At 52.9% G+C, this 21,487-nt stretch overlaps 2 protein-coding genes across 18 annotated transcripts in view; one reads left to right on the top strand and one right to left on the bottom strand.

Moving 5' to 3' along the window:
- Positions 1–3,172, top strand: part of PHLDB1 (pleckstrin homology like domain family B member 1) — a 45,686-nt gene extending 42,514 nt beyond the window's left edge. For 14 of the 17 annotated variants that reach the window (XM_078432822.2, XM_078432821.2, XM_078432823.2 and 11 more), the window contains 3 exons: positions 871–956; positions 1,079–1,111; positions 1,829–3,172. In XM_078432822.2, the coding sequence (XP_078288948.1) occupies positions 871–956; positions 1,079–1,111; positions 1,829–1,969 (260 nt within the window). In that variant the 3' untranslated portion in view covers positions 1,970–3,172. The remainder of the gene's footprint in view (positions 1–870; positions 957–1,078; positions 1,112–1,828) is intronic. The other 3 variants (XM_078432810.2, XM_078432818.2, XM_078432820.2) reach the window with 1 other exon arrangement.
- A 62-nt stretch (positions 3,173–3,234) lies between these two features.
- TREH (trehalase) lies at positions 3,235–9,086 on the bottom strand (the record flags this gene model as incomplete). Its single annotated transcript, XM_078433926.2, is given in 15 exon segments — positions 3,235–3,543; positions 3,791–3,826; positions 3,829–3,846; positions 4,090–4,202; positions 4,570–4,681; positions 4,950–5,167; positions 5,681–5,985; positions 6,201–6,323; positions 6,432–6,548; positions 6,639–6,712; positions 6,714–6,732; positions 6,892–6,992; positions 8,523–8,610; positions 8,696–8,840; positions 8,960–9,086. Coding segments are annotated over 15 exon segments (1,737 nt in total), but the record flags the coding sequence as incomplete, so codon positions are not given.
- Positions 9,087–21,487: the final 12,401 nt, after the last annotated feature.

The raw sequence follows: 21,487 nt of genomic DNA, 5'->3' as shown, positions 1-21,487 counted from the left end.
ACCCCTGCCTCTAGGTGCTACGCGTCTTTCTGTCTTTTAATATTAGAGGCGAATAGGCCAGTGCATTCATAGAGTTCTGATATCAAAACGCCCAAAAAGCTTTAGATTGGGACTTATGCCTCTGCTCACTCCAGATGACTGTTTTGATTATAAATCTCTTGTGTGTCCTTGTAGAGTTTTAGAATGTAAGCAAATGCAAACATAGACTGTTACTCGTTTTCTTACACAAAAGGTGGCATACAATGCATTCCTTCTTTTACTGCTAACGTATCAGATCTGTGTGAGGTAGATCTACATCTGATACATTTTAAGTTAAGCTGTATTTCTGAAACTATGTATCAGAGATTTCTGAATCATTTAAGAGCGGTGTAGTATCCCCTCATGTGCTAAACTATAATTGATTAACCAATCTCTACTCGGGGACACGTGCGTTGTTTGCAGTATTTCATGACTACCAATACTGTTGGGGTGAATACGCGTGTAAATTTGTTACTTGTAAAATAAATGTCCGTAAGTGCAATCATTGGCTCGAAGGGCAAACACCTAATCCTGGTAGGACTTACCTGTCTGTCACTTACCAGACCACCTCCCCTGTTTCTCCAGAGCCCCACCTAAGGGGTGCTGTTTATTGTTGGCATATTTTTGCCATTCTGGTAGGTGAGAAGTGGTATCTCAGTGGAGTTCTAATTTGCGTTCTCTAATTCTGAGCAAGGCTGAGCACTGACCAGATCTTCGGGGCTCCATGTTGGGCTCTGTTCTGGAGTCCTGGGACTCACCCCATTTCTCAGACTGGGGGCAGGGGTGCTCCTTCAGCAGCACGTCACCTGAGGGACGACAGGCCTCCTCAGCCCGGCCTTATTTCCTTTGCAGACAAGCATGAGACGAAGCTGAAGGGGGTCATCTACTTCCAGGCCATCGAGGAGGTCTACTATGACCACCTGCGCAGTGCGGCCAAGGTGAGGGCGGGCCCCGCGGCGTTGTGGGACGACAGCCTCCAGCCTGCGTCCTCCAGAGACTTGGACCCATGGTTTGGTCTCTTTGTAAACTTTCTCTTCCTCTCTCCCTCTCCCCTTCCCAGAAGAGGTTTTTCAGCTTCACTGTGGTGACCGAGGTACCCCTCCCCCACCTACGTGTAACCAAAACTACTGCGCATTAATGCCTCCTGTCCCCTACTTGTCCCTGACCCTTTACTCTCCCTCCGCCCCCCTTCCCCAGGCCTGAAGGAGGAGCAGTGGGGGGTGGCTTGCGGCCCCCTCTCTTGAGATGACAGCAGGCTGTGTCCCTGTGGGGGGAGGGGTGGGCACCATAGAAAGGATGGCTAAAGGGAGGAAGGGGTTCTCCGGGAGGGTTCTGGCTGGGGGGACTGATAGAGGGGATGTGTCCGAGGCCTGGGCTGTCTGCCCTCATGTGATCAGCCTCCCTCCCCCCAAGCCTCGGGTGCCCACCTCAGCCCTGACCTCCCCTCCTCTGCGGCCCAGCATCCCACCTGCAGCTTTTTCCATCGGCCCCTCTTGGGCTGAGAGGAGACTCTGGTCCTCACGGGAAGGGCCCTTTGTGTCCGATTCCTGTGATACTTTTGTGCCCCCGGGCTCGCTGAGGAACAGTGCCCCCACGACGCAGGGTACGGCCCTGCCAGGGCCCAAGGATGGTCCGGGTGTGAGGAGGGGACCGTCTCCAGCGGGGGCCCGCTGGACTGATGGGCACTAGGTTTGGGGCCTGTTTCAGACTCCGTCCTGAGCTCTAGGGTGTCCTGGAGACGGGGAGGGGAAAGGGCAGATGGGGGGTCAGAGGTGAGCCCTGGCTTAGACCTTCCTCTCTCCCTGAGCAGAGCCCGAACCCAGCCCTCACCTTCTGTGTGAAGACCCATGACCGGCTCTACTACATGGTGGCCCCATCTGCCGAGGCCATGCGCATCTGGATGGATGTCATCGTGACCGGAGCTGAGGGCTACACTCAATTCATGAACTGACCGGTGTGGACCTCCTGGACCCTCGGGCCAGCCCACCTGCTGCTCCGCCCTGGAGACAGAGGTGCACACCGGGCCACACAGGCGTGCCCCCAGAGGCCTGGAAGGGCGGAGCGTGCCTGGGGCTGTTGTAGGTGACTTTGTACTGTTCTACGGTGTAAGGAGCTCATCCTGTGAATTTCTGGGCTCAGGCCCCCTGAAGAACCAGCCAGCAGATGAAAAGTGGGGAGGCTCCCGGGAGCCCAGAATCTGCAGTAACCTTGGAGGGCCCTGCCCCAGGCCTGAGGAGCTGTCACAAGAGGGGGCCTCAAGCTCTGACCTGGCACCTGCACTCCCCAGCCTGTGTTCTCTTTTGCAAAAGGACAAATTATGGTACCAGAATCTGCCAAAGATCCCTTCTTGCCTCAGCCCCCTTTGCGGGGGCCTTGGGGGCTGAGGAGAACCACATCAAGAGTGGGGTAACAGCTCAGGCGGTGTACTTCTCCAACCCCGCTCTACCCTGTTCTCCCCTTTGTTCAAGGGCCAGAGACCTCCAGTGCCATCCTTGAGGTCCTAACCCCATCCCCTTTTTGCAGACCCCCAACCACGATCTCCACAGTGACTGCTTCATCGCCATGGTCATACACTCGTTGCCGTGGCTCCGCCCATGCTGCAGCCGTGGGCCCATCCGAGGGTACGTACTGCGACCTCTCCAGCCCAGGACCTTGTGCATCTCATGCCGGGGGAAGGGACCAAGCACCTGCTCCCTGCCCCCTAGGTCTCCAGGCCCTGGTGCACAGCCGGCCGCCCCCTAGTCCAGACCTCTCCCTTGCACTCGTGCCTTGCTTAGAGCCAGAAGGGACGAAGCTTGGACATCCAGAGACTGGAGGAAGGAAGCAGATGGGAGAGGCAGCTAGACTGGGTTCTACAGAACTGGCTGGGTTTCTAACAGGGATGGAGGGCCGCTCAGACGCCCGCTGGGGGAAACCTGAGCAGAGGGGGAGGACCCTGGGGGCTGGCTGCCCTCCCTTCCGCCTCAGAAGGATGACAGAAATGGAGAGCAGAGGATCAGGCCCCCAGCTGTCTGGCCTCAGCCCTTCACGCCTTAACACTAAGCCCACAACCCTGCTCCTCTGCCCAACACTGGGCCATGGTTGCCCGGCCTGGGCTGGGCGATTTTCAGTATTTGTAAGCATCTCAACAGAACAATAAAGCATTTGGAGTATGTGTTTGGGAAGCCAGGTTGTATGGGATATGGGGCCAGGTGTTCCCCGCAAAATAGGATTTCCTCCTTACTGGGGTTCTAGGAGGGATAAGGGCACACAGCCCATGACTTCCACGTCCCTATCCTGACCACTCCAAGGACTGGCTCTGGGTGGGGTATGGGGTCTCTAGAAGTAAGAAAACATGAGGACTCACGCAGAGGTTTAATGAGGCAGACGGGGCAGGGAGGCCCATCACTGTGGCAGGAGGCTGAGCAGAAGGGCAGTTGTGAGGCACTGGGGCACCAGGAAAGCGGTCTGGGTCCCCGAGCTCAGTCGGTCGCCGTAGCAGTCCAGGAGCATCAGGACCACTCCACTGGTCCAGCCAAAGCCCTCCTGGAGAGAGGAATGGCTAGTGGGGCAGGATCTCTGGGGAAGGCCCTCAAGCCCTATTTTAGGGGGTGTGAGATCTCCACCCAGGGGCTCTAGAACTGCCTAACCCCAAGAGGACAAAGGAGCTCCAGGCAGGCTCCTCCCTGTGGACCCACATCCACAGGAGGAAACAGGCCCAGACAGCGGAGGACATGGCCAGTCGCGGGGACAGCAGAGCCCTGTAGTTCCTATGGGATGTGGGCCCACTCACCTGAACTTCATACTCCCCTCCTCCACCTGGCTGACCACACCGTTGCTGATGTCCTACTGGGAACAAAAGGACAGGCTCTAAGGTCAGGCACTACCCACCCCACCCCCGCGCCCCCTCACCTCAGCCCTCTAGGGAAAGCCAGAAACGGGAGCCCCTGTGGGAGAAGCTGCCCTGGCCTGCAGTGCCCAAGAATGGCCACTGGGTGTCACCACTGTCCCCGGGCTTTGCAAAGCCTGGCAATTCCCCCATCTCCTCGTGGGGAGGAGGCCCAGGAGGGTCAGGGCTCAGGAGCAGCTCACCTTCTCATACATGGCTGACTTTCTGGAGTAGACCTCAAAGTTGGTTAGGATCCAATTCTGAGCCAGCTGGAAAGCCACTTCCTGGGCCTGAGGGGAAGGACACTTGGCCAGAGCTAGACCCCACCCCGCCCCAGGCGGGACCCTGAGCCACCTGAGTCCCCAACCCAGAGGGAGCATAGGCCTGAACCTTACTCTCCTCAAGGAGGGAAAGAGGCCCGAGCCTCAAGACCTCCATCTTGAAACCACGTGAAAAGCCAACATGCTCTTTCCCCAGGGCCTGGGTTTGGAGAGAGAAAGGAAGGCTGGTTCCCTGGACAGGTGGGGGCAGACACAAATGTCTGCTGAGGGGGAAGCCATGAGAACAGAAGAGCCAGAGAAAGCCCTCACATCCTCTGTTCACACCTCCCCAGTACCAGGGGGCTGACCCTCTAGATGCAAGGAGGGCAGGCCCTGGGATGTGCCCCACTGCTGCCTCCCTACCTCTGATGACCAGGTCCTGCAAGGGGGCCCAGGCATTGGGGAAGTCCCACTGCTGGCCTGTCTTCTGGAGAGAGGTCGGGATCCCGTACTGGTAGGTCAAGATCTGGCTGTCCTAGAAGGTTCCAGACATTTCTCGGACCGTGGGTGGGGACTGGATGAGGAGCCAAGGGGCCGGGCCCTCCTAAAGCCAGATGGTCCCCTTCCTGGACTTTCTCTTCTTGGCTCACTGCCGCCCCCTGGTGGCTCCAGCGGGACCTGCAGGCTCAGGCACAGGGGTGGAGCAGGAGGGAGTGGAGGTCACTAGCTCAGAGTCAAGGAGAGAGCAGGTGGTTCCGCCCCCAGTATACCAGCCCGCCCTGCTGCCCCTGCCCCCTCCTCACCTCCAGATATTTCAGAGCCTTGTCCACAACTCCCGGGTCAGAGAAACAGCCAGACTAGAGAGGACTAAGGTTGGATGGGTAAAACTCGAGGTTCTTCCTTCTGTTCTCAAGGTCATAGTCAAACCAGGCACCGTTCTCCTCATTCCACAGGATGGCTTTCATGGCAGCCAAGCGCTGTTCCCGCGTATTTCTGTATTTTGTGTCTTGGAGGTCGTTCCCTGGGGTGACACTGTCTTTAGACTGAGCAACCTGGGTCCCATACCTTCAAGAGATCTACTTTGGCCTCCTCCTGTTGTCCTTCCCAAGGGCTAGAAATCCTGAGCACCAAGGGGACATGCATACCTGGGGGCCACATTTCAGGCCTCTAGGACCTGGAATTTCCTGAGCAGACGGCCCTGTATAGCTCTCAGGACCTGCACTGGCCTGTTACCAGGTCCCTCCTAGGAGGGCACTGGCCGTGTGTATTCCCCTAGTTCTGGCAGGACAAAGGGAATGGAGGGAGTTTGAATGTGTGGACTGAGGTGCCCTCCCACAGAACCTATAACTCCCTCCTGGTGAGAAAGGGACCGTGAGTGGAGAGTGGGCTCCATTTGTACTCTTGCTCTAGCAGTACCAGGGGCGGGGTACAGACCCTTCACCCAGGGTCCTACTTCCAGCTCCATGGCCAAGGCTGAGGCAGGACCAAAGCCGGCCGAGCACCGTTCTCCCTCTCCTCCTGCTGGCGAGCTCACCGGGTCTGGAGTAGAAGTCGCTCATCAGCTCCTCTGCCTGGCACAGGAAGGCATTGAGATCAACAGGCACGAGTTTGCTGGTCCGGATGCTGCTCAGCAAGTTGGGGCTCCCGCCTTTGACGAGCCAACGTGAGGAGAAGTCCCAGCCAGACTCGGCCCCAGCCTTGAGCTCGGCCCACAGAGCTTCCCGGTCCCCTGTGATGACGAGGCAGCAGCAGACCGGGGACCGGGGACTGACACACAACATCAGGGTCCCAGCCCCACCCAGATGCCTGACCTCCCCGTCTCTGCTGTAAGACTCGGGCCTGGAGGAGGAAAGCGAGCGTCCTGGCACCAGGAAGCTCTAAGCCCAAGCCGGAGGCTGCGCCATGTTGCCTCACCTGCCCTTGGCTTGTCTTTCAACAGCCCTGCATTGTCCTGGACTTCTAGCATCACCCATCGGAGACGTGGGGCGAAGTCACTGGCCCTCACACCAGAGTGAACGATGAGAGACTGAGAGGCTAGCGGGGCGGCTCCTTACCTGGGTCCCCCATAAGGGACAGAATAGTGATTCAGGACGTAGCTCTTCCCCCCCGAGCTCACAGAGACGTTCCTGTGCTCAGTCCAGAAGTCCAATTCCAAAGCTAGGGTCCCGAGGTTGTCCCTGGGGCGGAGCCAGATACCGCCTTAGCCCAGGCACGCCCCCTCAGTCCCGCCCTGGGAGGTCTCAGGGACGGGGGCCTGCAGGGCCGCAGGGGGCCGGGGTGCCCACCTCAGGAAGGCGGTATCGTTGGTGTGAGCCACGTAGGAGTGCAACATGAGAGTCAGCAGGGGGGGCTGGCTCCGCTGCAGGGAGTACACGCGGGCCCCGTTGGGGACATGTCCACAGCTGCCGAGAAGGAGGCCTGCTGAGGGGCATCTGCCCAGCGGCCAAGGCCAAGGCCAAGGCCAATCCAGCGCCAAGCCCGTCCCCTCTTACAGTCGCACCAGGTCCAGGAAGTTCTGCAGCATGCCCTTCACGGTCTCGGGCATCTCAGAGAGGGGCAGCCCCCCCCATCACCCAGTAGGAGTCCCTGGGGAAAGGGGCAGCTCAGGCACCCACCCTCCCGCCCCCCCCCCCCCCGCCACCCCCTGCCCTGCACACCCAGGCCAGTCAAGGTGCCCTACCCTGCTCAGGACAGCCTGCCGGCCCCGGGCTCCCCCACTCCCGCCCTAAAGCCCCAGCCGCTCACCAGTAGTAGAATTCGACAAAGCGCCCACCAGGCACAACGAAGGGGTGTTCTGAGTAGAGCAGAGAGAACTGCTCGGGGTGGCTGAGGACCTCTGGCTTCACCTGCAGTCAGGAGAGAGGGCACAGGGAGCCCAGGACCCCCACGGTGTGGAGTCCAGAAGAGGCCGGGTTGGGAGGGGGGAGGGGGCTGGCAGCTGCGGCTTTGGAGCCAGGGAGCCAGAGCACGAGTTCTGGCTCTGCTGCTGGTCAGCCGGGTACGGCTGAGGTCAAGGCCTGAGCTGCGGGAGCCTGGTCTGCTCGGCCCCACGTGGGGGCCTCTGGAGTCCTGGCTAACCCAGCCCGGCCCTGGCAGGTGCTCACCAAACAACGGCTATTATCAGGACCGGCCAGGGGGACCACGTCCTCCACTCCCCTGGCCTCGTCTCTGGGGCCACCACCAAGCCAGGCCCAGAGACTCGGGGCCCGCATCCTCTGACCCAGGCGTGGAGTGTGAAAATGAATGAAAGGAAACCTCATTCACAACCTCCGGGAGGCTGGCAGGTGAAGCCCTCCTGCCCTAAGACTCTTTGTCAAGTGCAGATCCCAACTAGCAAGTGGATGCTGCCTTCCTTCCTCTCCCAGCTGAAGGGGTAGGTTTCTTCCTCCCCAGCAACAGCCCAGCCAATGAGAGGCCGTCACAACTCAGCCAATGAAAAGCCACCGTACTCAGAACGCCCCAGTTTACCGCAAAGGGCTTGTTGTTCGCAGCAGCCTTCCCAATGCTCCCCTTCCTCCACAAAGCAGCGTTCCTGTTCTGCGTGCTGCTGACTTGCCCACGGTTTTCTTGTGGTTTACTCAGCCCAGATGGCTGTTCGCTGCTATTCCTAAACGAACCCCTTTTTGCTGGTGAAGTAACTGGCAGTTTTATTTGTAAGGAGAAAGGAAACCCCAAACTGCTTTCCCAATGAGACAGGCGTACATGAACGTGGCCTCGGGAGAGCAACTGTAGGACCAGAGTAGAGATGGCTGCCTCCTTCGGGTACTTTCTCTGTTCGTGGCCTCCCGGTTCTGTCCCAGTGAGTGTGGTTTCAGTGGGAGAGCGGTGGGCTGTCAGTTATTTTGAGGGGCGTCGTGGAACAGAGCTGGGTCTGCTCCTGTGGGGCTGGGTGGGGAAGGGCCCTGGAGCACCACTCTGTGCCAGCGGGTGCCAGGGCCCCGGGGGCCGGCTGGGAGGACAGATGCTGTGCAGCCTCGGGCAAACCTCTGCCCACTCTGAGCCTCAGACAAAGGAGAGAAAGTACATAACAGACAGTGCTGACCACAGGCCACAATCAGCAGTGGCAAATAGTCCTGAGCCGAGGCCTGGCCCGAGGAGATCAGGGAAGGGAGAGCCCAGTTGGGCAGCCTGGAGGTGACAGGACAGGCTGAATTTGCCTGGGGGGAGGATGGTGAGGAGGTGAGAAGTTAGAAGTAGATGTTCCCTTCTACCCCTCCAGAAATTCCTTCTAGAGAACTCTTTTCAAGGACCCAGTGGATAGGGTACAGACTTTTAGGAAATGTCTCCCTCTCTGTGCTCTGCAGGCAAGGTGGGCCCCAAGCCGGCGAAACTGTCTCCCAGCTCGGCCCCCCTGCCAACACCCAGGGCAGTCACACCTTCTTTCCCAGTTTCTTCCAGAGCTGGTGCAGCTGCTCCCCCCAGATCCGTGGCTTGGGGTCCGAGATCTTCCCCAGGAACCGGGGGCTGGAAGAACACCAACCGAACCCCCAGGGCTCGGGGAGACAGCCCTCCCTGAAGGGCCCTCTTTCGTTTTTTGTCCAGGCTGTACCTGTCCTTCCAGTCCTCGGGGGTCCAGGCCTGCAGCTCCTGCCCTGCGGCCTGGAAGTGTTCCTGGATGAAGGCGCGAAGCAGTGGCATGGGAATGCTGTGGTTGTGGCGGGCGGCCAGCTCCCGGAAGTGCTGCAGAACTCGGTCTGGGGTGCGGGTGGCCAGGAGGGATCAGCTGGCGCCCAGGAGCCCCTCCCTGCCGGGCCCTGTGTCCCACTATCTTTCGTACAGAAGGTTCAGAAGGTGGGGCCCCCAATCGCCTTACCTGGAGTCGAGGACAGTGGCATGTCCACAAACTGCTTGTCGTCCTGGTAGAGCTTCGCCATCTGAACCTGGTACGGGAGCTCCCCGTAGCAGTAAATCCGGCTGCCGAGAGTGTTGGGGAGGGGAGCAGGTCAGGCCACCCCCGGGAGGGGAGAGAAAAGGCTGGAGTGTGGGCATGTTCCCTGGACCGGACCAGGGCTGTGTGTGTACGCACCTATGCACGTGTGTGTGCATGTGTGGTAGGCGTGTGCGGGTGGTGGTGACAAACCAGGCTGAGACAATGAGGACACTCTGCAGTACAGGATGTAAACAGGTACCCAAGCCCACACCGGGTGGTCATTTGGAACAGTGCGGAATACCCAGCGGGAACAAGGAGACTACCACTGTCATCAGTGACTCGACAGAATGGGCTGGATGGATTCTCTGTACAGCGGGGCCTGTGTGAAAGGGATCAAAAGGGCTTAAGGCCAAATCCCGTAAGTTACACCCAGTGGCAATTGCTGAGACCTTGGACCAGAAAACCTGCAGGTGTGGGGCAGGATGTATGCCCCTTGGAAGACAACTACGGGCCTGCTGTTGGGTGTTTGTGGAAACCAGCTCTCTGACTGAAGGATGGAAGACATTCCTAAGGCCTCAAGTAGCCCTAATGTCCTGTCAGAGAAACACTCTGAGAAAGAAGGCAGTGCCCGTGGGTGCCCTGGTGGCTCATGATTTTTTTTGAAGTTTGTTTATTTTGAGAGACAGAGTGAGATCATGACCTGACCCAAAATGAGGAGTCGGACGCTTAACCGATGAGCCACCCAGGCACCCTGTGACTTCACGATTTGTGAGTTCGAGCCCCACATGCGCTCTGTGTTGATAGCATAGAGTCTGCTTGGGATTCAATCTCTGGCTCTCTCTCTCTCTTCCCCTTCCTGGCTTACTCTCTCTCTAAATAAATATTAAAAAAAAAAAAGTGGCAGTGCCCCCAAAGGGCTCCTCAATACAGTGGAAACGTTTTATGCAGGGATGTGCTACGTGGGGCTTCGTGGGCAAGTCACCTCCTTTCCCGCAGGACCATGGGAAGCACTGAGGAGCCACGGGGAGGTACCCTGTGGACAGCTCTCTGTGACCAACAAAGAGCTGCTTGGTTACCGATGGCAGCTCCAAGGCAGACAGACAGTATCTTGTTTGGAAGGCCAATGCACTCCGACCAAATGATGGAAATCTTTAAAGCATGAAAGAACAAATCAGCTCAGTGGGCTGAACTGCATGCTGTTTCCCTTGCAGTGATGGAAGAAGTGAGTGCAAAAAGTCCCTAGGTTGGGGTTTTTACTGACTCACAGGCAGGGAAAAACTGGACTCGTCAAGGGGATGCCCGTATGGGGCATAACCCTCGGGAAATCACTCTGGAAATTTAAGGGGCATGATAAAGTAGGCTTTACATACCTGATTATAGAGGAATATGCTTAAAATACTACATTGGAACAGAAGATACTGTGCCAATTTGGTCGGCCCACAGTCCCAACAATGGACCGAGAGATCATGTCAAATGGACACATCATGTGGCTTATCACCTTCGGAGTGGTGGCTCCATACAGAATCGGAACAGGCAAATGAAACTTTTCTTGTTTAAAATGGGAAGGGGTTCCTGGGTTGCTCAGTCGGTTGGGCAACTGACTTCACTCAGGTCATGATCTCACAGATTTTGAGTTCAAGCCCCATGTCGGGCTCTGTGCTAATAGCTCAGATCCTGGAGCCTGCCTCGGATTCTGTGTCTCCCTCTCTCTCTGCCCCTCTCCCACTCACATTGTCTCTCTCCTTCAAAAATAAACATTAAAAAATTAAAAAAAAATAAAACAGGGAGAAATCGGGGCACCTGGGTGGCTCAGTTGGATAAGCATCTGACTTTAGTTCAGGTCATGACTCACAGTTTATGAGTTTGAGCCCCGCATCGGGCTCTGTGCTGACAGCTCAGAGCCTGGAGCTTTCTTCGGTTTCTGTGTCTCCCTTTCCCTCTCATACTGTCTCTCTCAAAAATAAATAAAACATTAAAAATTAAAATGGAGAGAAATAAAAGCATGAGGGGCTGGCTTACATAGCTTCACAAGTGTGTGCTCACACTCAGCATGGGATGAGGGCCAGAGGAGGGTCCCCACTGGATATATTCCTCTGGTTTTCTGGGGGATGGGTGGAGAGGTTGCTGGTGGGACTATACAATTCTTTCCCACACCATCTCAACTTACCTTTTGCCTACACAGTGGACCAGACTGCCATGCGGTGCCAGAAGCATGAATGATCCCTGAGCAAGAAACTGTAGCTATCTTTTCAAATATTTTCTTAAAATGTTTATTTCTTTATTTTGAGCAGGGGGGAGAGGGACAGAGAGTGAGAGAGACAGAGAATCCCAAGCAGGCCCGAGTTGTCAGCACAGAGCCTGACACAGGGCTTGAACTCACGATTCGTGATATCACGACCTGAGCTGAAATCAAGAGTTGGACGCTTAACCAACTGAGCCACCCAGGTGTCCATCTTTTCAAATATTTATGTCAGAATTCCCAAGGGCCTGGTGGGGCGACTTGTGCCATAGCTCATCTGGCTAACTGGGGGCTAACAATGAATGCAGCTATACTCTCTAGTGGTGGGAATAGCCACGCATTCTGGGCCTTGTAACTCTATCCTGAACAGATGAGAGGAAACTAGGGAAGGCACTAGCAAGACTGGAATTGCTGTTGGCAATCTGGATAAGTACAGTGGCCAAACCTAATGTCTCTTCAAAGGTTGAAAAGTTTAGTGAAAATCAATGACAAATGGAAAGAAGGTAAATGACAGCCAGGGACTTAACACAGATACAAACAAGATGTCTGAACCAGAATTTAGAATCACAATAATAAGAGTACTAGCTGGGGTTGAAAAAGAGCATAGACTCCCTTTCTGTAGAGATAAAATAAGTAAAATCTAGTCAGGATGAAATGAAAAATGCTATAACTGAGATGTAATCTCAAATGGATGCCAGGGTGGCAAGGATGGATGAAGCAGGGCAGCAAATCAGTGACATAGAGGACAAACTTCTGGAGAACAATGAAGCAGAAAAAGAAAGAGGGAAACTAAGGCAAAAGAGTACGATATAAGACTTAGAGAACTCAGTGACTCATTAAAAAGGGATAACATCTGAATCACAGGAGTCCCAGATGATGAGAGAGAAAAAGGGGCAGAAAGTTTATGTGAGCAAATCATAGTGGAGAACTTTCCTAACCTGGGGAAAGACACAGACATCAAAATCCAGGAAGCACAGAGAACTCCCATTAGATTCAACAAAAATCAACGCATCAACAAGGCATATCATAGTCAAATTCACAAAATACTCAGGCAAGAAAAGAATCATGAAAGCAGCAAGGGAAGAAGAGTCCTTAACCTACAAGGCAAGACAGATCAGGTTTGCAGCAGACCTATGCACAGAAACTTGGCAGGCCAGAAAGGAGAGGCAGGATATATTCAACGTGCTGAATCAGAAAAACATGCAACCAAGAATTCTTTATCCAGCAAGGGTGTCATTCAACATAGAAGGAGAGATAAAAAGTTTCCCCAGACAAAAACTAAAGGAGTTCATGACCACTAAACCAGCCCTGCACGAAAATTTAAGGGGGACTCTCTGAGGGGAGCAAAGACCAAAAAAAAAAAAAAAAAAAAAAAAGACCAAAAGCAACAAAGACTAGAAAGGAGCAGAGAAGATCCACCAGAATCTCCAACTCTACAGGCAACATGATGGCAATAAATTCATATATTTCAGTACTCATTCTAAATGTCAATGGACTAAACACTTCAATCAAAAGGGTAACAGAATGGATAAGAAGACCACTGGAAAGAAGGAGACATGGCAGATGAGGGCAGAGAGGCGAGTAAATGGATATTCAATGAAAATGGGAAATCTAGCATGACATTAGTGCCTGGAGAGAGCAAGAGGTTAACACTGTCCTTAGCACAGTTGTATCAGATGCCTGGGAGGGTGAGGCCATGAGTCTGCCATGACCACTCTGCCTTTGGAACCCGACGAAGTTGAATGGAAGCCTGCAGACATGACTGGAATCTCTCTGGGAGGCATTCTGGTTTTAGGATACGATAATGAGCTGGGCTGCTGATGACTGAAGGGAACTCTAGTGATGTGCTAACATCTTCTGACTTCAAGTTTTTAGATTACACTTACTACGAAGGGTATCCGTTGGGGAGGAATTTCCCAGAACAGCTCCCCACTGGGCCTTTAGACTGTGTGGTTTACAACTCTTGGCAGATTAATTGCTGTGTAACATAAACCTTGATAATCAAATACTTGGAAAGGCCCCTGATGTCAATGGACAAAACAGAGTAGCACGTGCAGTGTGCTATAAGCACAAATGCAGATCACCCTTGTTTTTGTGAACAGAAAGCTATTAAACAGGAGAGAATAAATGGGTTTCTTGTGGGATTAAAGCAGTAGGCATCATACAGTGTGTCTAAATTCCCCTGGGGAATAGCCCCATCAGGGATGAGAAAGGCTATGGGAGGCCTTATGGCATGCTCAAAATAAATTGCATCTAGGCGTGACTACCACTTATCTAACCCACCTTATCTGAGCTGCACTCAGGCTTTTAGTATCTAATGGCAACAACATGCACGGTAGATTAAACAACTTTGGACCATGAGGCATAAAAGAGCGTTGGGGGATATAGGTCCCCCACTGTTGAACAAACTGAATTTGCTTTTAATGAGGAGAGGCAGAGGAAAAATACTTATTAACTAGAATAAGCAGATGAGAAGGAGTTCTCTCTTCCAGGAGGGAAGCGAAGGATGGGAGTCAGACCAGGTAGATGATGAGGCTTTAGTGAAATGGGTCAGAGCAAGGCAACACATAATGCTGGATGATGCCAGGATCCAGCACTGGGAAAGGGCCTGTACCCTCACCCAACAGGGCCTCTGGACTATTTTAATGCTGATGGGACCCAATGTACACATGCATCAGTGGCCTTCCATTGTAGCTACTGAGGCTCAAGGGCCACGTCTCTGGGAATTTAGAGGCCTGACAACCTCGTTCTCTGGACACTCGATGCACTATGACTGCCCTTGCTCCAAGAATAGATCAGAAGAAGACATACCCTGTAGTACAATCATCAGGGATAGGAACTATTCTGAATACCACCCAGGTCCTCCCATAGGAAGGAGACGGGTCCTGTCCTGAGATGCCTATGAACAGAGACAGGGTGACTGGCTTTGCCTCCAACGGACTTGGAACCCAGAAATAACACATAATAATTTGTTATAATAAATAATAAAATCATGGCTATTTGTAATGATGCCTGTCCATAATAATATCTGCTATAAGGGCAAGGTTTGAGTCCAACGAGAAGGAACAGAGGAAAACCTCTGTAATTCTTCCAGATTTGTTCTGTAATGAAACCAAATTGTACTGTGACCATACCAGGATATGGTATAATACTGGTATTATCGGTACGATTCAACCACCTTATGTAAATTAGCCACATGATCACACTGATACTGATGACTGAGTATGTTGGGACATTGAGTTAAAGCCTCCTCAGAATGTAAGACCAGTGGGAAATGCCTGGCCTGAGGAAGAACTGGATTGAGCTAATTTCTATGGTAAGTAGTTCTGCACAAGTTTACCTAAGATACAAATAGTGGTAGATCAAGGAAGGAAATGAGCAATCGAATCAGTACAAATATACAAAAACGTACGTAAAGGCGTTATAGGCTGGTTGTTAAAATAGTTGTTTCTTTCAGTCTGTCCCTAGTCTGCACTGACTCCTCCAAAGGTTAGGCACACTCATGCCAATATACTGCTATACCTGTTACATAATTGCTATACTAAATGCAGATGCTCGAGGATGCCTGGGTGGCTCAGTCAGTTCAGTGTCCGACTTTGGCTTAGGTCATGACCTTGTGGCTCACGGGTCAAGCCCCACATTGGGCTCTGTGCTGACAGCTCAGAGCCTGGAGCCTGCTTTGGATTCTGTCTCCCTCTCCTTCTGCCCCTCCTCACTCATGCTGTCTCAAAAATAATAAACATTAAAAAATATAAAGAAATAAATGCAGATGCTCAAATATGACAATTATGCTATAAGAAAGCCCAGGCCGAGGGGCAGAAGGGTGGTGGACAGATTTAACTTCTGATGCTGACCATCTCGAGTTAGTGCAGACTCTGGATGCTTAAGAGCAGAGTCTCTAATAAAACTGCCCTCGCTCAGTTCACTTTCACAAGACATATAGGGAGGGTCCTCAACATGGAGCTTCTGTGTCCTCTCCCCGTGGAATCAGGATTGATCACCCTCCTGGCACTTCAGTGTGTTCACCAAATAGGAAACTCCATTGAGCCTTGGTGTCCAGAGTTTTTATTAGGTTTCCATCACATGGGCATGATTGGCTGAATCACTGGCCACGCGATTGAACTCAATCCCCGGCCACCCTCTCCTCCCCAGAGGTTGGGCTGATATCACATGGCCCAAAGTTCCAACCCTCTAATCATACGGTCAGTCTTTCTGGCACAGTCTGCCCCCATCCTGAGACATCTCATTAGTATGACCATCTAAGGGCTCACCATGAGTCACCTCATTAATGTAAACTACCAGAGCCCACCCGAATGCCCAAGACTCTCCCATCACTTGGGAAATTCCAAGAGCTCAGAGGTTACATTGCAGGAAAATGGGTCGAAGGACTGCCACGTTCTTTGTTATACAGCAGACTACCCTCTGATCTTTGGCAAAGGGTCCGTGTTAGCAAAATATTCCTACCTGTTTGAGCATCTACATTTGGTGTAGCATTTATGTAATAAAGCAATAGTATCAGCACGAATATACCTAACATTTAGAGCTAGGGTAGGGATAGGAGGCTTTTAACTCAACTTCCCAATACATTCGACCATCAAGATTAATATTATAATCTAACCAACAACGTTAGTGTTTCACCATATCGTACTATGGTAGATATAAGCTGAAAAGAAGGTCGAAGATGTTGGCATGCTACTCAAGTCTCATATAGTCATGAACAATTAGTCTACTCCATCATCATATCTTACGGCCAAAATGTTTCCTGGCGAGGCCACTCAGGTTTGCAGGCTTCCGTTTGATCTTGTCAGGTTCCAGGGCAGGAGTGATTTCAGCAATATGTACACTCACCCTTTTTAAAAAAATTTTTTTAATTTTTAAAATGTTTATTTTTGAGAGACAGAGACAGAGACAGAGCCTGAGCAGGGGAGGGGCAGAGAGAGAGGGAGACAGAATCCGAAGCAGGCTCCAGGCTCTGAGCTGTCAGCACAGAGCCCGGTGTGGGGCTCAAACCCACGAACTGCGAGATCATGACCTGAGCCAAAGTCAGATGCCCAACCGACTGAGCCACCCAGGTGCCCCACGTTCACCCTTTCGAACTGAGAACAGCATCGCTTCTTGCTCTGAGCCTCTTTTAAAGTGTTAACGTAGGGGCGCCTGGGTGGCTCAGTCAGTTCAGTGCCCAACTTGATTTTGGCTTTGGCTCAGGTCATGATCTCGCGGTTCGTGAGTTCGAGTCCTGCACCGGGTTCTGTGCTGGCAGCACAGAGCCTGCTTGGGATTCTGTCTCTCCCTCTCTCTCCCACCACCCCCCACCCCCCACCCCGCCGAAAAGGGCTTTCTCTCTCTCAAAATAAATACACTTAAAAAAATTAAAGTGTTAATGTAATAGTGGATTTCCTTCATTGCATTATTATCAATCCACTCACTCATTTCTTTACCTGCGGCTACTGTTTCTCCTTCTCTCCATTTCTATCCAAACTTTTCAACCTTTGGAAAGGACACTACGTTCAGCTGCGGTGCTGGGCCAGGTTGCAGAGCAACGTTAGTGCAGCAAGTGCCTCCCCGCAGTCCTCTCCCACGCACAGGTGCCACACAGGTGCGCTTTGGCTGGGCCATTCCTACCCTGTTCCCGAATACAGTCAGAGACGACCCCCATTTAGCCAGATGGGAAGGCACAACACCCCCCCCATCAGGCCCTTAGAAATTAGGACATAACAGTCGAAGGGTATAGTTACATTTTCTTGCTTAGGAATCATCCCTACTTCGGACGTGTGGAGCTGCTGCCTTGGTCCTGGGATCTCTGCATCGGGTGGAGAAAAGAAGGATGAAGAAATGTGGGGAAGAAAGAAAAAAGCGTCGTCATACCATCGTCTCCCTCCTGTGGAAGAATCGCATGGGCATACCAGCCTCCTCTGCACCCCTCTTCCCTAGAGTCCCCCGAAAAGCAGAGCAGTCTGGCTGATAGCCACCCTCCCGGGACCCCCTCACGATGAGTGTTGAGCACACACTGGTGAAGCCGCGTCGGCCGGCCCTTCCTGTCTGTGTCTCCCCGTTTCCGACAACCAACGTTGTAACCGTCCATCCCAGCTCTCTATCAGACCCTCACTCGGAGGATGAAAGTGTGTTCCCTGTCCGAAAAAATGTAACTCCGTGGTCCAAACTGCTGCATTCTCTTCTGTTCTGGTCCTTTTACAGTATTTTGAGCATTTACAGCTACACCCAGTTCAGGGTCACTGTCTGATCGTGCCAGGTCTGCCAGCATCAGTCTCACTGGCCGGCTCCATGTGTGTCCTTCCCTCCAGGGAATCTGCCCCGCAGCCACGTGGAGCCCGTCTCTCTGGTTGACAGAACAGCTCTTATCGGCATTTTGTGCCTCAGGGGGTGTGAGTGCAAGGTGTCTAGATTTGGGCCACCTCTGCATTGCTGCAAACTCCCGACGTCCCATCGGTTCGTGAACCCAAATGACCACCTCATGGGAACACACTGGGACACCTGCTTGCTGGCTCTAGTCACTTTCCAGTCTAGGAAGGGAGGTGTTTTTTTTTTTTTTTTTTTTCCTTGACGTTTTCATTCATTTTTGAAAGACAGAGAGAGACAGAGCACGAGCAGGAGAGGGGCAGAGAGAGAGGGAGGCACGGAATCCGAAGCAGGCTCCAGGCTCCGAGCTGTCAGCACAGAGCCCGATGAGGGGCTCAAACTCGCAAGCCGTGAGATCATGGCCTGAGCTGAAGTCGAACCCTTAACCGACTGAGCCACCCAGGAGCCCCATAGGAAGGGGGTTTTCTGATGGGCATCGGCGGTTCTACCTCCGGGAACCCCGCAAATTCCCATAGTGACTTCCGTAGGACCGTGCCACACAGGGCACTGTTTCTACAGACCACGTTCCCATTGCCCTTCTGCCTGACCGTGCGGCCAGGACGGGGGTCACTGACTAAGCACAGGTAAAGGCCCAAACACAGTGGCAAACAGCATGCAGTTCAGCCCACCAAGCTGATCTGGTTTTGTCGTCTCTGGTCAGAACGGCAGCCTTTCACTGCGGTTTGTTCACCTCGGAACGACCGTCCATGAACCAAGCAGCTCTCTGTTGGTCAATCAAGAGCTGTTTATAGGGCACTTTCCCAGTGGCAATAGTATCCAGAGCCCCTCGGGGCACCTGGGTGGCAGGCGGTTAAGCATCCAACTCTTTTTTTTTTTTTTTAAACTTTTTTTTTTTTTTTTTTTTAAATTTATTTTTGGGACAGAGAGAGACAGAGCATGAACGGGGGAGGGGCAGAGAGAGAGGGAGACACAGAATCGGAAACAGGCTCCAGGCTCCGAGCCATCAGCCCAGAGCCTGACGCGGGGCTCGAACTCACGGACCGCGAGATCGTGACCTGGCTGAAGTCGGACGCTTAACCGACTGCGCCACCCAGGCGCCCCAAGCATCCAACTCTTGATTTCGGCTCACGTCATGATCTCATGGTCTGTAAGATCGAGAGCCTCGCATCAGGCTCTGCATTGACAGCGTGGAGCCTGCTTGGGATTCCCCCCCTCCCTCTCTCTCTCTCTCTCTCTCTCTCTCTCTCTGCCCCTCCCCCACTCGCATACACACGTGCTTTCTCTCAAAATAAATAAATAAACTTAAAAAAAAATCCAGAGCTCCTCAGGTGGTTCCAGAGTCAGTTCTGGGAGAAGGGGATCGATCTGCTCTCGAGCACATGGAGTTAACCTCACATTCCCCTAGCAGCACGCTCCTGCATGAACCACTTCCATTGCGTTACGGAACCCTGCTGGGCACCGCCCTCCCTCTTACGTCATGTTTCCAACACCACCCAAGGTGTTACGGGCATGTCAGGTTTTAAGATTATCTTCCGTCCTTTAAGAGAGGAGGTCTGAATTAACGTCTGATAGCAAGTTGGTGATTGCCTCTCAAATGGACATTCTCTAGCCCAAAGTCTGGCCGGCTGGGAGGGGCCCCAAGACTTCCACTATAACGGCAGCCTACGCTCCACAGAAGGATGTGATCTGTGTGACCTCAGGCAGTCATCCCGGCGCCCATTGAGAATGTCCAATGAAGACAGCAAGCGGGAGCACGATGGCAGATGTATATGCCTTTTGCTTTATAATCCTAGAGAGTGGAAACACTCCCCACTCAGACACAACATCCACCCCTGTAACACATTCAGGCAAAACAGATGCAACCACTTTGCATGAAAACTATTCGAACACACCAACGGCACTTTCCCCATAGTCCCTTCCACCCTTGTGTTCCTAACCGTGGCTTTGCCAACAGGTTTTCATTTTACGATACTGCTCGGGGTAAGTGTTCCCCGGCCAGATGTGGAAGCCATTGCGAGACAACATTCAGGGGAAGGAGAAACAACCCCTCAACGTAAAGTCTGTCTGAACATTGCACTTTCCATCCAAGCATTCACCTTGATCGCCAAGGCTTGCATTTTCACGTCCTCTGAATATGACTCACCAGTGCTCCTGCTACCGCGGCGCATGGGACCCCACGTCACAGACTCCAGGACCTTCCATACCCTCTGACCATTTTGCCCACTCCCAGGCAGGGGACAGAGCTAAGGGACCCTGACCCCGTCACCAATCTTTATCTTAACTTGTGCGGCCACTGCCTCAGTGGATTGGAGGTCAGCTTTCTCATTATCTGCTTTGCCTTGCAGCTTTCTGAATTCCTCCAGAGTAGGGTAAATGGAGATGGGTTTAGGTCCCTCGCATCTTGGGTGGGGGGGGGTGCAGCGGGTCCAATTGGTCCACTCAATTTCTAAGTGCTGCATTAACAACTTTCTTTGGACTGTAGCCACAGCTGCTTTATTCACCCCATCTTTTTTAAAGTTTATTTATTTGAGAGAGAGGGAGAGAGGGAGGGGGAGGGAGAGGGAGAGAGAGAGAGAGAGGGGAGAGGGAGGAAGGGAGGGAGGGAGGGAGAGGGGCAAAGGGAGAGAGAGAATCCCAGGCAGGCTCCACACTGTCAGCACAGAGCCCGATGCGGGGCTCGATCCCACGAACCACGTGATAAAAACCTGAGCCAAAACCAAGAGTTAGACGCTTAACTGACTGAGCAGCCCAGGTGTCCCACGCCCCACTTCTTAATAACTGTTTAAAGACTCTGCCCTGCTGGGATGGGTCCACCGGCTCTCTCCCCTCTATCTATCCTACTCTCTTGGGAATCAGTCTAACCTTCTTCATTCTTTGTCATTTTAGAATTATTTTTTTCCCCTTTGGAAATGACTCTGAGTCCAGGGCCACACCTAGGCCAGCCAGAATCAGGATCTTCCCCAACACATTCCTTAGGCGGGGGCCCTGAGACGAGAGAGGCTATGGTTTGGACTGGCCAGAAGCAAAGCCTGGCCCATCTCTCACTCTCATGTTTGCCATTAGAGGATAATAATAACAAAAGGATCGCATTTTCCCCCCTATTTTTCTGCATTTCCTTAGGCATCCAGTGAGACAACACCCTGGGCCCTGGACCCATCATTTCTAAATTCCACTGACAACTTTCACCTCCAGGAACTGATCCCAATACAGCTGCTGTTCCAAACCACGGGTGACCTGGCAGCCACCCAGGAATCAAAGGGTCCTCATTCCCTGTCCTTTCGTCTTGCTTTTCCCGAGCCACCTGTTCCAGTGAATCGAGGTCATTCTAGCAAATGACACGTTTTGTCACATTGACGACAGTATTGCAATCTAATCTCAGTACTAACCAACAAGCTCAGGCTGTGGGCACAGTCCCCAACAAGACTGCCCTCAGCTGGGGCTCCAAGTTCAGGGCTTCCCAGGCTTCCACTACTTCTGACCAACTGGCTACAAATTTGGAGGTTCCCCAAACCCATCAGGTTCAATAATGTGCTAGAATGACTCACAGAGTCAGCACTATCCTTATTATTACAGTTTTATTCTAAAGATACAAATCAGGATCAGCCAAATAAAGACACACAGAGAAAGAGGTCCGGGATTGTCCTGAATGCAGACCTTCCCTGTCTTCACCTCAAAGAATCCAGACATACCACCCTCCTGGCACATCAAAGTGTTCACCCAACAGGACACTCCCCTGAGCTTTGGTGTCTAGAGTTTTTATACACACCATTGGTTCAATCACTGGTCATGTGACCGAACTCAATCTTCAGCCCCCTCCGCCCTCAGAAGTCAGGAGGTCAAGTTGATATCCTGTGACCCACAGCCCCAATCCTCCAATCACATGGCCCATCTCTCTGGCATGGCCTGAGACATCT

The sequence above is a fragment of the Panthera onca genome, chromosome D1 (assembly GCF_046562875.1).
Source record: "Panthera onca isolate mPanOnc1 chromosome D1, mPanOnc1 haplotype 2, whole genome shotgun sequence".
NCBI classification, from domain to species: Eukaryota; Metazoa; Chordata; class Mammalia; order Carnivora; family Felidae; genus Panthera; species Panthera onca.
The sequence above is the reverse complement of the archived record's forward strand: the minus strand, read 5'-3'. Positions and strand labels throughout refer to the sequence as shown.